The 14,289-nt window shown below is 47.2% G+C and overlaps 1 protein-coding gene across 2 annotated transcripts in view; it reads right to left on the bottom strand.

The window, feature by feature from the left end:
• Positions 1-216: 216 nt before the first annotated feature.
• Positions 217-14,289, bottom strand: part of LOC143923720 (uncharacterized) — a 104,782-nt gene continuing 90,709 nt past the window's right edge. Inside the window, exon 10 of one of the 2 annotated variants that reach the window (XM_077447531.1) lies at positions 217-2,448. In XM_077447531.1, the coding sequence (XP_077303657.1) occupies positions 1,982-2,448 (467 nt within the window). In that variant the 3' untranslated portion in view covers positions 217-1,981. The remainder of the gene's footprint in view (positions 2,449-14,289) is intronic. The other variant, XM_077447532.1, reaches the window with a different exon arrangement.

Genomic DNA, 14,289 nt, shown 5'->3' with positions numbered 1-14,289 from the left:
CCCAGCCTTAGTGACACTGGCGAGGGGGGGTGATCACGGGGTTAAACCTTTATTGGGGGGGTTAGGGGGGCACATTAGAACTAAAGGGGGCTAACCCTAACTGCCCTAACAGTTATTACAGTCACAAATGACACCAATGCAAAAAAAAAAAAAAAAGCAATTGGTGTCACTGTGACTGGGGGGGCAGGGGTAATTGGGGGGTGATCGGGGGGTAAAGGGGGGGTGTGAGTATGCCTGGCATGTTCTACTGTGTAGTGTAGTGCTTGTGCAACTCACCGATGCTCTCTCCTCGGTGCCGGAACGAAAAATACCGACACGGAGGAGAGAATACATCACTTCCTCTCCTGTGTTTACATTACAGGAGAGGAAGTGATGTCACGGGACATTTTCATTCGTCGGGAGCGATCGCGAGGGGGTGGCCATGAATGAATGGCCGTCCCCTCGTCCGGGATCGCTCCCGAACAAATACCGACCGCCGCAGGCACCGGGCGGGGGCCCGATCGGGCCCCCGACCCGCGGGCAGGCAAGGACGTACATGTAAGCCCTTATGCCTGCCCGTGCCATTCTGTCGACGTACATCGTCGTGCGGCGGTCAGCAAGTGGTTAAAGTGCCACTAAACTCTGGTTAAAAAAATGATGTTCTGTTCTTAGCTCAAAACAGTCCCTTCTATAGTTCTCAGCTTCCTCCAAATTCGTTTTCTTTGCTGCTGTGATCTGAATTCCTGTTAGAGGGTTGCTGCGTTCATTCTCCATGGTCTGATATAGTAAAGTACTCATCCTCTCTTGCTCGCTCCTGAGATGGACTATGGAGTTTGTAGTGTACGCAAAGCAGTGGACATGAAATGCTCCTTCCAAACAAACGTAAGTGATGGGTAAAAAGAAGAGGTTTGAGGGCTCACAGAGGACGTGACAAGGAGGCAGAAAAATACAGGAAGAAACGACTGCATGAAAAATAGATTACAGGACCGTTAAGTGGTGAATATGTATCGATATTTTTTGGAGAATAAGGATATATAGTATAATGTCAAGATTCGCTATACACGTTACAATCAAACTGTACAAACTTTGGCAACCAAACAATACAGAGTTGCTGATAGATCTAAAGGAAATTGTACAGTCATATTGTAACGTAGTAAACTTTAGGAAATTCTCTTGGTTTCTCTTCTTAATTTGTGGAGTTGGGAAATTCTACCGTTTCTGTCTCAAAGATTACTGGATTCCTCTTCTTGATCTGTCAATGATGTAGTAGACAAAGGGCCACCCCTCTGAAAGGCAGTGTTAGCCCTTGTACACACGGTAGGAGATTCCGTCGGAGTGTGTCCTATTGGACCGTTTTGTTGGATATTCCGACTGTGTGTGGTATGCATCGGACTATTTCCGTCGGAATATCCGTCGGACCAAATTTTCCAACTTGCTGGAAATATTTTTCGACAAACTGGTCCGATAGGACATACTCCGATCATGTGTAGAGAATTCAGATCAGACAAAGTGCCACGCATGCTCAGATCAAATTCCTACATCAAAGCTATGGGCTACTAACCTGAACATAGTTCCATCGTAACGAAATTACGTCATCACGTTCTGAAAGATCAGATTTTTCGACAACTGCGTGCGTATGCAACAGTTTCGGGCAAGATCCGACGGACAAAATCCGACGGATTTGGTTGTCGGAATCTCCGACCGTGTGTACAAGGGCTTACTGTCTATTTCTTGTGTAGATGATTGATCTGTTGGACTTTAATCACCTGTATGTTGTTAATCAATCTTCATCAACAATTCTCCTGAATCTTCTTTTTCATGTCAGGAATGGGAGGAATTTTGTGTCAGGTCCTTTACATCCATGTTATCAAAAATGGTGGATTCTTCATTTTCAATGAGTTCTTCTTAGTTGGATTTTATACTTCCTACACTTTGATCTTCTTTATGTTCCTTCTCCTTTCTCATAGACAATTCTCCTGGATCTTCTTCTGCATATAAAGAATCAGGGAAATGTTGTGTCTGTGCTATCCAGAAAAGTAGGTTCCTCTGTATCACCTCCCTCCAATTTGATTTCTTCTTCGTTGGGTGTTTGACTTCCTAGACTTTGATCTTCTTGGTCTTTTCTCATCTTCATGGATGAGTCTTCTATATTCTCTTCTGAATTTGTGGAATTAGGAGGGTTTTGTTTAAGGTTTTTTTCCTCCGTGTTATCAAGATTAGTGGATTGTTCCTGATCATCTGACTTTAGTTTGGAGGAACTAGGGGATGCTAAGTCAGTATCAATGTTGTCTTTCTTCAACTTCACAGGACGCTGTGGTTGCTTTTCATATTTCATTCGAGGTTTAATTTCTGGTTTCCATGTTTGTCGTTGGTCAGATAATGGAGGCTTGTTGATTTCTGCTAAAATTTCTGCTATTGGAGATTCTGTACATTGGTCCTTTGCTTCCTGAAGTGAAGCCTGGTTCTTTGCTGCAAAGATATACAAATAATTAAAGTGTATACGAACATGTAGGATAACATTTAAAATTAATTCAAGTTTTATTATTGCATCCACAATAGCAAAGTAAAATAAAAAAATGGAATAATTACTTTTTTGATGATATGTATAAAATGATCACCTGATCACGCAGTGCAGTATTTTATGGCTCTGTTGGGTAGGGTAGGGGTGGAGACTCCTTGTGATGAATGGCATCTTCCACCATAGTCGCATATAAAAAGTGCTCTTTTGACTGCTTTGGTGTCTGCATACTGTAAGCAGATGGGAGCAGCTATCAATCACTATGGACTAGAAGCATTTCACTGAACTATGGGAATATCACTGGTCTATGGGCTTATTATAAAGGACAGCAGGCTCCCTGTGCTTATGCATGGCATCCTGTATTCCCTGTGATAGAGTGACAGCACATGTCTGTCCTTGCTACCATTGATATCATTGTAAGTATTGTCAAAAAAAAAAAAAAGCAGGAAGCAAGGAAGCACATGGGAGATAAGCAGGAGCACCAGATGCCTGGCTTCTTTGGAACAAACCCTTCCTCCAAAAAAGAAAATTTAATATCAATCAGTTTTTGACTGATTTAGGCTTACATAAATAAATTATAACTCACATTGTCATTTTTATTTTTTCAGATAATATTTACACTATTTAAAAAAAATAAAAATTGACTCTTGGCAGTCAGTGTTCTACACAGGTTATCGAGATACCTGAAAATAATTACAGCCAGGTTCCAATAGTATGAAATCTGGAAAATTATGAGAGCAAAATTGTGCAAAATTTGTAATGTCCTCTTAGCCTTTGTACACACAGTCGGAGATTCCAACGCAATGTGTCCTATAGGACCGTTTTGTCGGATATTGCGACTGTGTGTGGTCTGCATCGGACTGTTTCCGTCGGAATATACGACAGACCAAGTTTTCCAACTTGCCGGTAAAATTTTCCGACAAAATGCTCCTATCGGACATACTCCGATCATGTGTAGCCTACTCCGACGGACAAAGTGTCACGTATGCTCAGATCAAATTCCTAGGCCAAAGCTATTGGCTACTAGCGTGAACGTAGTCCCGTCTAACGAAATAACGTCATCACGTTATGTACAATCGGATTTTCCGACAACTTAGTCTGACTGTGTGTATGCAACATCACATCCGGACCTCTTCCGCAATTATTCCGTCGGAATTACTCCGACAGATTTGGTAGTCGCAATCTCCGACCGTGTGTACAAGGGCTTACACAAGTTTCGCATAGGACAGGAACAAGCTAATTATTTTTTTGTGATTTTTATCTAAGACTAAATTTTGGAGATTTTCACTCATATCTCTTGTATCCCTTCAATGCTTGTATAAGAAATAATAATAATAATAATAATAATAGGTATACAGACAGTAATAAAAACCTGAAAGAAGTTCATGCCCCCTCAACACTTGCAACCTAGACACTGTATTACCAATGGACAGCCTATCATCCATCAAATGGTACAAGGGGTTGGCAAAATTCTGAAGGACGGTGGTTCAGCTCTTGATAAACCATGGAGTGATGCTCTCTGAGGAGCTCCAAGTAAGTATATCCTATTATTTGGTTTCTCATAGCAAGGAGGAGGACCAGTGGTGTATAATGTATTAAATTACATTTTATGATTTATTAAAAAAAGCAGGATTATTCCTGTTAATCAGACCATTTTCTTGTTTTAGGGACCCTAACCTGACTTACAACATTACAAAAGTTCCTAAAGTGATATTAACTGCTTGGCTTTAAAAAAACAAAACAAAAAACAAACAAACATGTTATACTTACCTGCTCTCTGCAGAGGTTTTAAACACAGCAGCCCAGATCCTCCTCTTCTTGGGTTCCCCACCGGTGCTCCTGCCCCTTCCCTCTTGCCGCGTGCCTCCATAACATCAATCAGCTTGCTATGGGGGCACCCGAGCAGGCTCAATCCTAAGCCACTGCTCTATGTGTTCATTTAAACACAAAGAGCCACAGCTCGGCCTCGACCCCTCTCTCTGCTCATTGGCTCACTGGCTGAGATTGACAGCAGAGGGAGCCAATGGCATCTGCTGCTGTCTCAGCCAGTGAAGAGGGAGTATCCCTGGAGAGCCGGGCTCTCATGCACATCGACGAATGGGCTCAGGTAAATTAAGGGGGCTGCTGCACACAGAAGGTCGATATATAGAATGCATTAAGGAAAAAAAAAACTTCTGCCTTTAGTACCACTTTAGTAAGCCTAAATTAGTTGAATCGGCTTCAAATTATCATAGGCAAAATTGTATGCTTAGTAACTACACAAGAAAATTACCTTTTTGCCTTTGCTGCCTATAGGCAGAGACCTACTGTTTCTAAGGCATCGTTAGTTTAGGAGCTAAAGTCAAGTGCATGTTGGAGGAGGTTCCATGCTGCTATCAGGATCGGTAGTGGGAAATCACTGGATAGGTGGCTGTGGTAAGTGTTCAGCATGGCCCATCTAATTGCAAGATACAGTGGGAAGATGTACATTCACACGGGGACCCGCGAGTAACTGGAGAACAATTATAGTGCAAGTGTACACAGCATATTGGTCATCTCTAAAGTCAGATTAAGATTGAATATTTCCTGAGGACAACCTCAGCCTTTCCCAGGGCACTGATGAAAGCAAAGGTATCCCATGTGTAGGAGAGTGATCCTGTTACAGGTGCTTAGCATAGCCCAGAAGAACCCACACTGGGGTAGGCCTCCTATGTGACCCATATTTCCTCCATGTTCCCATTCTCGTTGGCACCCAACGAGAATGGGAACATAGAGGAATTAGCACCCACCTACCCCTACATGTATGCAGCAGCAGCATGGATTTAAGATCCATAAATTATGGTCTTTATATTTCCTGTGAATTGTTTGGACTGCATTTGTACTTACTGTATATACTCGAGTACAAGCCAAGTTTTTCAGCACTTTTTTTTGTGCTGAAAAAGCCCCCCTTGGCTTATACTCAAGTCTCCTTGCCTCACTGTGCCCATCTGCAGCTTCATGCACCTGATCTCCCGACGCTGTGACATGCAGTCTAGTCGGCGGCCGTCCATTGTAACAAAGCCCAGCCTCCTCCTCATCCTCATCCTTGATAGGTGGATCACTGACTCACTGCTGGGAAACTGAATCAGTGTTCCGTCACAGATGAGGACGAGGAGGAGGCGAGGCTTTGTTACACTGGACAGCTGCCGACTAGACTGCATGTCACAGCGCTGGTGTTCTGGAGATCAGGTACATGAGGCTGCAGATGGACACAGTGAGGCAGGGAGATGAGCACAATGAGGCAGGGAGATGAGCCCAGTGAGGCAGGGAGATGAGCACAGTGAGGCAGGGAAATGAGCACAGTGAGGCAGGGAAATGAGCACAGTGAGGCAGGGAGATGAGCACAGTGAGGCAGGGAGATGAGCACAGTGACCCAGGGAGATGGGCACAGGGAGGCATGCAGATGAGCACAGTGAGGCAGGGAGATGAGCACAGTGAGGCATGCGGATAGGCACAGTAAGGTATGCAGGTGGGCACAGTGGGACTGCAAATGGGCATTGTTGACCCTCTTTTCCACTTACAGTAGCTGCTGCATTTCCCAGCCTAGGCTTATACTTGAGTCAATACGTTTTCCCAGTTTTGTGGTAAAATTAGGTGCCTTATATTCAGGTCGGCTTATACTCGAGTATATATGGTAGCTTTTCTGTGCTTAGCTACATCAACCTGTTAACTTTGCTTTTGGAGCATGTGCCCTGTCTGGAATCTGACCTGGCCAGTCTGCAAATTTTGCTGCTGTCTCCAGTTGTGAATGAAAAATACTTATAAGGCCGAAACGCTAAATTTATAAGGAAGAACAGGGCATAAATTCCGATCGTGTGTGGACAATTCCGACGGACAAAGTGCCACGCATGCTCAGAATAAACTAAGAGACAAAAGCTATTGGCTACTGGCCTGTTTATAGTCCCTATGCTGCCACCATATAACAACTGCACTATTTTCTCCATTAGCTCATCCCCCACAGCTATTACCCTTTTGTATAACTTGATATAATGAGCAGGGCCCTCTGATTTCCCCCTGTCTTGAATTGTATTGTATTGTAATGTCTGGCCTAATGTTGTAAAGCGCTGCCTAAACTGTTGGTGCTATATAGTGATGGCCGAACAGTTCGCCCGGCGGTCGTTTCGCGGCGAATTTTGGCTGTTCGCGGTCCGCCCGTTCGGCGGACTATTGGCGCCGTTCGCCCAATGACACAACCATCATGGGGTACAGGACAGTCAATTGAGACATTACAGCACATGGACACTTGGACATTCCCCCTAACCTATAAATACACCCGATCCGGCGGCCATTTTACATTCTTCCTTTTGTCACTATAGGGAAAGGTTTCTGTGTGGAGCAGGGAGAGATAAATCGCTAGCTATTTGGTACACAAAAGTTCTTTTCAGGACTGGTATAGGTGTTAGGTGTATATAGGTTTGCTGTGCTACTGATTGTTGCAGCAGCCTGAGTGTCTTTTGTCAGTTTAGAGAAAGGGACAGGACGCTGTGTGCTGCTGTAGGGACAGCCAGATTAGTCATCATCATTAGCTGTTACTATCAGGTCCACAAATGTGCTATTCCAGTAACCAGTTATTGTTCCAGCAGCCTCTGTTTTTGCCAGTTTATATAGGGACAGGCAGGAAGCAGTGTGTCAGGCAGTGAGGGTCAGTTTAAACAGTAGCTGTTACTATTAGTTCCACAAAGGTTCTTTTCAGGACTGGTATCAGTGGTATGGTAATAGGCTTGTACACGTATAATATTCTTTCTTCCAAATACAGAAAGAATATTATACTCGACTGCTGCCCTTCTGCTGAAGTCTGCTAATCATTCACAACTCACTTGTTCCACAAAGCTCTTTATCAGGACTGGTAACTTGGTCTGTCTAGGGTGCTACAGTACACAGGGTTGAGTGAGGTACAGTTTGCTATTCTATAAGGACTGGTATCGGTCCACAATACATAGGGTTGAGGTGCACTACTGCTGACCGCTGCCCTATACTGCAGCAGTCCTTCTTTGGTATAGGGACTGACATACAGTCTGCTAATCACTCACACACAACCTACTTGGTCCACAAAAGTCCTTATAAGGACTGATAACTTGGTCTAGGGTGCTACAGTACATAGGGTTGAGTGAGGTACAGTCTGCTATTCTATAAGGACTGGTATCGGTCCACAATACATAGGGTTGAGGTGCACTACTGCTGACCGCTGCCCTATACTTCAGCAGTCCTTCATCGGTATAGGGACTGACGTACAGTCTGCTAATCACTCACACACAACCTACTTGGTCCACAAAAGTCCTTATAAGGACTGGTAACTTGGTCTAGGGTGCTACAGTACATAGGGTTGAGTGAGGTACAGTCTGCTATTCTATAAGGACTGGTATCGGTCCACAATACATAGGGTTGAGGTGCACTACTGCTGACCGCTGCCCTATACTGCAGCAGTCCTTCATTGGTATAGGGACTGAGAGCTTTGTCACAGGGTCATTTAAAAAATGACAGGCAGAGGAAGAGGCAGGCCCTTCCGCAGGGGTGGTAGGGGTAGGGCAGGAGCAACAGGCTTGAGCCAAAGTGGGAAGTTGCAGAAGGTGCGTTCAATTACTTTAAAGGACGCACCAGACTTGGTTGAATGGCTCGCTCAGCCTTACTCTTCTGCACCCTCCTCATCCTCTCGATCTGCACCCTCTTCTTCACTCTCTGCTATGTGCACCTCCAAAGACACTACCACCAACAACACCACCACCACCACCACATACCTTCCGCTTGAGTCACAGGAATTATTTTCCGATCCATATCAAGAGGACATTTCTGATGCGCAGCCACTCTTGGTATTGGATCAGGAAGAGGAGGTAGCAACAACCGCTACTCAGCAGTCTGACGGCAGTACCCAGATCAGCCCAAGGATGAGGTTGGTCCTCGGTGTTGCTGCCTACTCTGAGATCTCTACTTATAGCGGTGGGGAAGGTGACGTTGATGATGACGTGTCTAGTGATGTCACGTGGGTGCCCACAAGAAAGGAAGAGGAGGGGAGTTCAGAGGGAGATATGGACCAGCAGATAGGGAGGAGAAGCAGGAATAACTTACATTGCACAGGAGGGACAAAGAAGACTGCAAATGTATCAGGAGCGAGTCATCGACCATGTACGGTCACATCTTGCGCTCCCAGGACACCGGCACATGGCTCCGCAGTGTGGGCTTTTTTTAACGTGTCCGCTGCTGACAATAGCGTTGTCATCTGCAATCTTTGCAGTCAACGCATTAGTCGCGGTAAGCCCAACACTCACCTAGGGACGACCGCCTTAAGAAGGCACATGGGCAGCCATCACCGAGCCGAGTGGGAGCAACGGTACACACAAAGCCACACTGCAGGCTCTCACCGTCCAGCCTCGTCTTCTACTTCTCCTTCTCCTCTCTCCTCACAATTGTCCTCCACTCCACCTTCCATCAAGCCAAGTTCACGTTTTTCTGAAAAAAGGCAGGCTTCCGTGGGCCTAATGTTCGAGCGTAAAAAAAATGATGATGCCGGATAACCCTCTTGCCCAACGGTTGACGGCTGGCTTGTCAGAACTCATAGCCCACCAACTACTGCCATATAAACTGGTGGACTCGGAGGCCTTTCGCAAATTTGTGGCCATTGGAACACCACAATGGAAGGTCCCAGGAAGGAAGTATTTCTCAGAGAAGGGCATCCCAGAGCTATATGGCCATGTTCAGCGGCAAGTGAATGTATCTCTGGCACACAGTGTCGGTGCCAAGATACATCTGACCACAGACACGTGGTCTAGCAAACACGGGCAGGGAAGGTATATCACTTTTACTGCCCACTGGGTGAACCTTCTGACGGCCGTCAAGCATGTAACCCGTGGCACCCAAGTAGATTTGGTTTTACCGCCATGGATTGCATGCAGGCCTGACTCTTCTTCTCCTCCTCCTCCTACTCCATCCTCCTCCCTCTCCTCCTCAGCTGACTCCTCCTTTTCCGCTGCTAGCGTCTCTTCTGCTGCACCACCCAAGCTCCCCAGAACCTATTCCACATGCCAGGTGAGACGTTGCCATGTCGTGCTGCGTCTGTTGTGCCTGGAAGCCAAGAGCCACACTGGCCCGGCACTCCTTTCAGGTTTGCGTTCACAGGCAGATCAGTGGCTAACACCGCTCAATTTGACAGTTGGTAAAGTGGTGTGTGACAACGGTGCCAATCTGCTTAGCGCATTGAAACAGGGCAAAATCACGCACGTGCCATGCATGGCCCACGTCTTAAACTTGGTCGTGCAGCGATTAGTTGTCAAATATCCTGGGGTCCAGGACATCTTGCGGCAGGCAAGGAAAATCTCAGCCCATTTCAGAAGATCTTACACGGCCATGGGTCGCCTTGCTGACATTCAGCGGCGACACAATCTGCCGGTCAGACGTCTTATTTGCGATTGCCCGACGCGATGGAACTCAACCTTCTATATGCTTGATAGGCTGCTCCAGCAGAAACGTGCAGTTAACGTCTACCTGTATGAACTCTGCGGTAGAACCGGTTCTGGGGAGCTGCGTTTTTTTCACCGCGCCAGTGGCTGCTCATGCGCGACGCATGCAGACTTCTACGGCCATTTGAGGAGATCACCAAACTGGTCAGTCGCAGCCATGGCGCCATCAGTGACATGGTACCTTATGCCTTTATGGAGCGTGCATTGCGTCGCGTCATTGATCAAGCTGTGGAGGAGCAGGAGCGGGAAGATGAGGAAGTCGCAATGCTGGATGAATTCCCAGGGGGGCTACTCTATCTGAGACAAGTCAACAACAGGAGTCTGAAGAGGAGTCAGAGGAGGATGGTCCCGGGGCAGATGAGGAGGAGCAAAAAGAGCATGCTTTAAACCTTTCTGGGATCCCTGTTGTGCGTGGATGGGGAGAGGAGAATGAAGAGGACGACATTATCCTGGATGATGAGCAGGAGCCAGGCCACCACACCGCTTCCACTTTAGTGCAAATGGGGGTCTTCATGCTCCAGTGTTTTAATAGGGACCCCCGTATAAAAAGTATAAGGGTCAAGGACCAGTACTGGGTGGCAACGTACTTAGACCCCCAGTACAAACACAAAATGGCGGAAATGTTACCGCCGTCGCAGAGGGCTGTCAGAATGCAGCACTTCCAGGCCTTGCTTCGAGAAATGCTGCATTCTGCTTTTGCGTGCGCTGGCAGATGAGCAATTCCCACTCCCAGAGAAGGAGTTGCGGGTACCAATCCAACAGCGCCTGCAAGAAGAGGCCGGTTTGAAGATGTGTTGGTGACTTCGGATATGAGGTCATTTTTTCAGCCGACCCATCGACAGGTGTCATCCGGATCCAGCATCAGGGAACGCCTAGACCGTCAGGTGTCCGACTACATCGGGTTAACGGCCGATGTGGACACTGAGGAGTGATGAACCCCTGGACTACTGGGTGGGCAGGCTTGACCTCTGGCCAGAGCTTGCCCAATTTGCAATCAAACTGTTGGCTTGCCCCTCATCCAGTGTCCTGTCTGAAAGGACGTTCAGCGCAGCAGGGGGGGTGGTGACCGATAAGCGTACTCGCCTAGCTCACAACAGTGTTAACTACCTCACATTTCTAAAAATGAATGAGGCATGGATCTCGGAGGAATTCAACACATGTGACCAGTAGACCATGTATATGTCTATAAACAATTTTTTTAATCGAGCACACAGACTTTCTTTCTTCATTTGGCTAATTTCCTTGTCCAAAAAAAGCACACCGTACTATATGCCCGTACCCTCCTCTTTGAAGAGGTTGAGCGGTGTCATATTTCTACTGGGGCTGCTTATTATGAGGGGCTCCCACCATCCCTGTGCTGTGCTGACATCCTCCTGGGGCTGTACCTCTGCTGTGCATATTATGAGGGGCTCCCACCATCCCTGTGCTGACTTCCTCCTGGGGCTGTACCTCTGCTGTGCATATTTTGAGGTGCTCCCACCATCCCTGTGCTATGCTCATTATGAGGGGCTCCCACCATCCCTGTGCTGTGCTGACTTCCTCCTGGGGCTGTACCTCTGCTGTGCATATTTTGAGGTGCTCCCACCATCCCTGTGCTATGCTCATTATGAGGGGCTCCCACCATCCCTGTGCTGTGCTGACTTCCTCCTGGGGCTGTACCTCTGCTGTGCATATTATGAGGGGCTCCCACCATCCCTGTGCTATGCTCATTATGAGGGGCTCCCACCATCCCTGTGCTATGCTGACTTCCTCCTGGGGCTGCTTACGGTGCAGGTGTCAGTGCTGTATATCACGGTGCTGATGTCAGTGCTCTCTGTCACTGTGCTGCTGTCAGTGCTGTATATCACGGTGCTGGTGTGAGTGCTTTATGTCACGGTGCTGATCTCAGTGCTCTCTATCACGGTGCTGCTGTCAGTGCTGTATATCACGGTGCTGGTGTGAGTGCTTTATGTCACACTGCTGATGTCAGTGATCTCTATCACGGTGCTGCTGTCAGTGCTGTATATCACGGTGCTGGTGTGAGTGCTTTATGTCACGCTGCTGATGTCAGTGCTCTCTATCACGGTGCTGCTGTCAGTGCTGTATATCACGGTGCTGGTGTGAGTGCTTTATGTCACGCTGCTGATGTCAGTGCTCTCTATCATGGTGCTGCTGTCAGTGCTGTATATCACGGTGCTGGTGTGAGTGCTTTATGTCACGCTGCTGATGTCAGTGCTCTCTATCACGGTGCTGTTGTCAGATCACTCTATCACAGTGCAGGTGTCTTTGCTGTATGTCACGTTGCTGATGTCAGTGCTCTGTATCACGGTGCTGCTGTCAGATGACTCTATCACGGTGCAGGTGTCATTGCTGTATGTCACGCTGCTGGTAATCATCTCCTGCACCCTCTTCTTTGCCTACCCTGGTCCCTGACCTTCCCTCTCCTCCATTGCCTTCATGCGCTCCACAGTCCTGAATTGTCACAACAATTTCCCATATAAAAAAAGAATGCTTGTAGTTGTCGATCCCAGATTCACCTCATACATGTGTTATGTCATTGGCCATGTGGTGGGACTATGTTTGCACAGCTAATAATTATTTTGTGGCTGCAAATTTGACCTATAGGTTTGCGAAGTTCGCCTCCCATTGAAGTCAATGGGGCCCGCCGCGAACGTTCCGGTTCGCGAACTATCGGCCGCGTTCGCGGTCCGCGTTCGCGAAACGTCCCGTCGGAAGTTCGTCCATCACTAGTGCTATATAAATCCTGTATAATAATAATAATAATAGTCCCGACGTATTATTGTTGTATGTCTCCTCGTTCAGAACGATCGGATTTTCCGCCAACTTTGTGCGACTGTGTGTATGCAACACAAGTTTCGGACAAAACCAGTCTGAAAAAATCAGACAGATTTTGTGGTCGGAATGTCTGACCGTGTGTACGGGGCATAAAATGTATTTACAGAGCCTCATCCTTTACACGGTAGCTTTTTTTTTTTGGAAGTGGCTCTGTGGTGACAAGGACACTTTGAATCCTGTTATTATTATTATTTCAGGTACTTGTATAGCACCAATTTACACAGCGCTTTACATATACATTGTACATTCACATCAGTCCCTAGTAGGGATGAGCTTCGTGTTCGAGTCGAACATACGTTCGACTCGAACATCGGCTGTTCGCCCGTTCGGCGAATTCCGAACGTTATGGGCCTTTCGCGCCAAATTCGTGTGGCGCTCATGGCCTACAATGCACTGCGATGGTGCAGTGCATTGCTGGCTCATGATTGGTCAAGCATGCACTGTGACCCCGCATTCTTGGCCGATCACAGCGCCGGCAGCGAGGAGAGCCATGATTGGCCACAGGCAGGATGCCTGTGGCCAATCATAGCTCAGGCTGTGTAGTACACGCCCCACACTATATAAGGCCGCCAGCGCGGCGGCCTTGTGTAGTGTGTTGGCGTCTGAAGCAGTTAGTGGGTGTTCTGTGTACCTTCAACACAGTATACACCGATCGTTATCGGCCGATTTTTCGATCTTGCTCTTCTGTAGTGGTTGTTGTCTGCGTGCCCTGACCGCAGTATACACCGCTATATTCACCTCACCTATATAGCTAGCGATACATCTATCTTTTATAATAGAGCTTGCAGTCAGTGTTAGGAGCTTGTGCATGCTGTCTGCGTGCTCTGTACCCAGTACACATCGCTATATCCACCTACATAGCTCTTCTCTATTTGAGCCCACTTGCTATCTGCAGGAGTTATTAGAAGTTGTGTGTGCCTCCAGCACAGCACAGTATACATCGGTATATACCCCTTTATCTCTGGTGTTCTATAATAAAGGCATCTGCAGGAGTTAGTGGGTGTTGTGTGCCTCCAGCACAATATACACCTGTATCTACCCTTTATTGCTGGTGTTCTATAATAAAGGCATCTGCAGGAATTAGTGGGTGTTGTGTGCCTCCAGCACAATATACACTACCCAATTGCTGTTTTACCCAACTCCCTTCAGGCCATTACCATGTCTGGAAGGCCAGCAAGGAGAGGCAGACAGGCGCGAGCCGATAAAAGAGGGCAAGCAGGCTCTGTGTCTAGAGACAACAGTGCTGGTCGTGGACGCAGTGCGTTGTCATCAGCACGTGGCCATGGGACACACTTGTCCTTCTTTTCGGCAGCTGGACATGTTGAGCCGCAACATGCCAACGACTTGGTAGAGTGGATGACCAAGCCCTCTTCATCCTCCTCATCTTCTCTCAGCCAGTCTCAGGGTACTAGGGTACTAGCAAAGCAGCTGCCAACGCATCGTCTTCCCTCGTCTCAATGTCATCATCAGTGACTCCTTCCCTAGACC

The sequence above is a fragment of the Lithobates pipiens genome, unplaced genomic scaffold (assembly GCF_037356315.1).
Source record: "Lithobates pipiens isolate NorthernLeopardFrog02 unplaced genomic scaffold, aLitPip1_a1.2 Scaffold_22, whole genome shotgun sequence".
In the NCBI taxonomy this organism is placed as follows: domain Eukaryota; kingdom Metazoa; phylum Chordata; class Amphibia; order Anura; family Ranidae; genus Lithobates; species Lithobates pipiens.
This window is presented reverse-complemented; position numbering and strand designations above follow the sequence as displayed.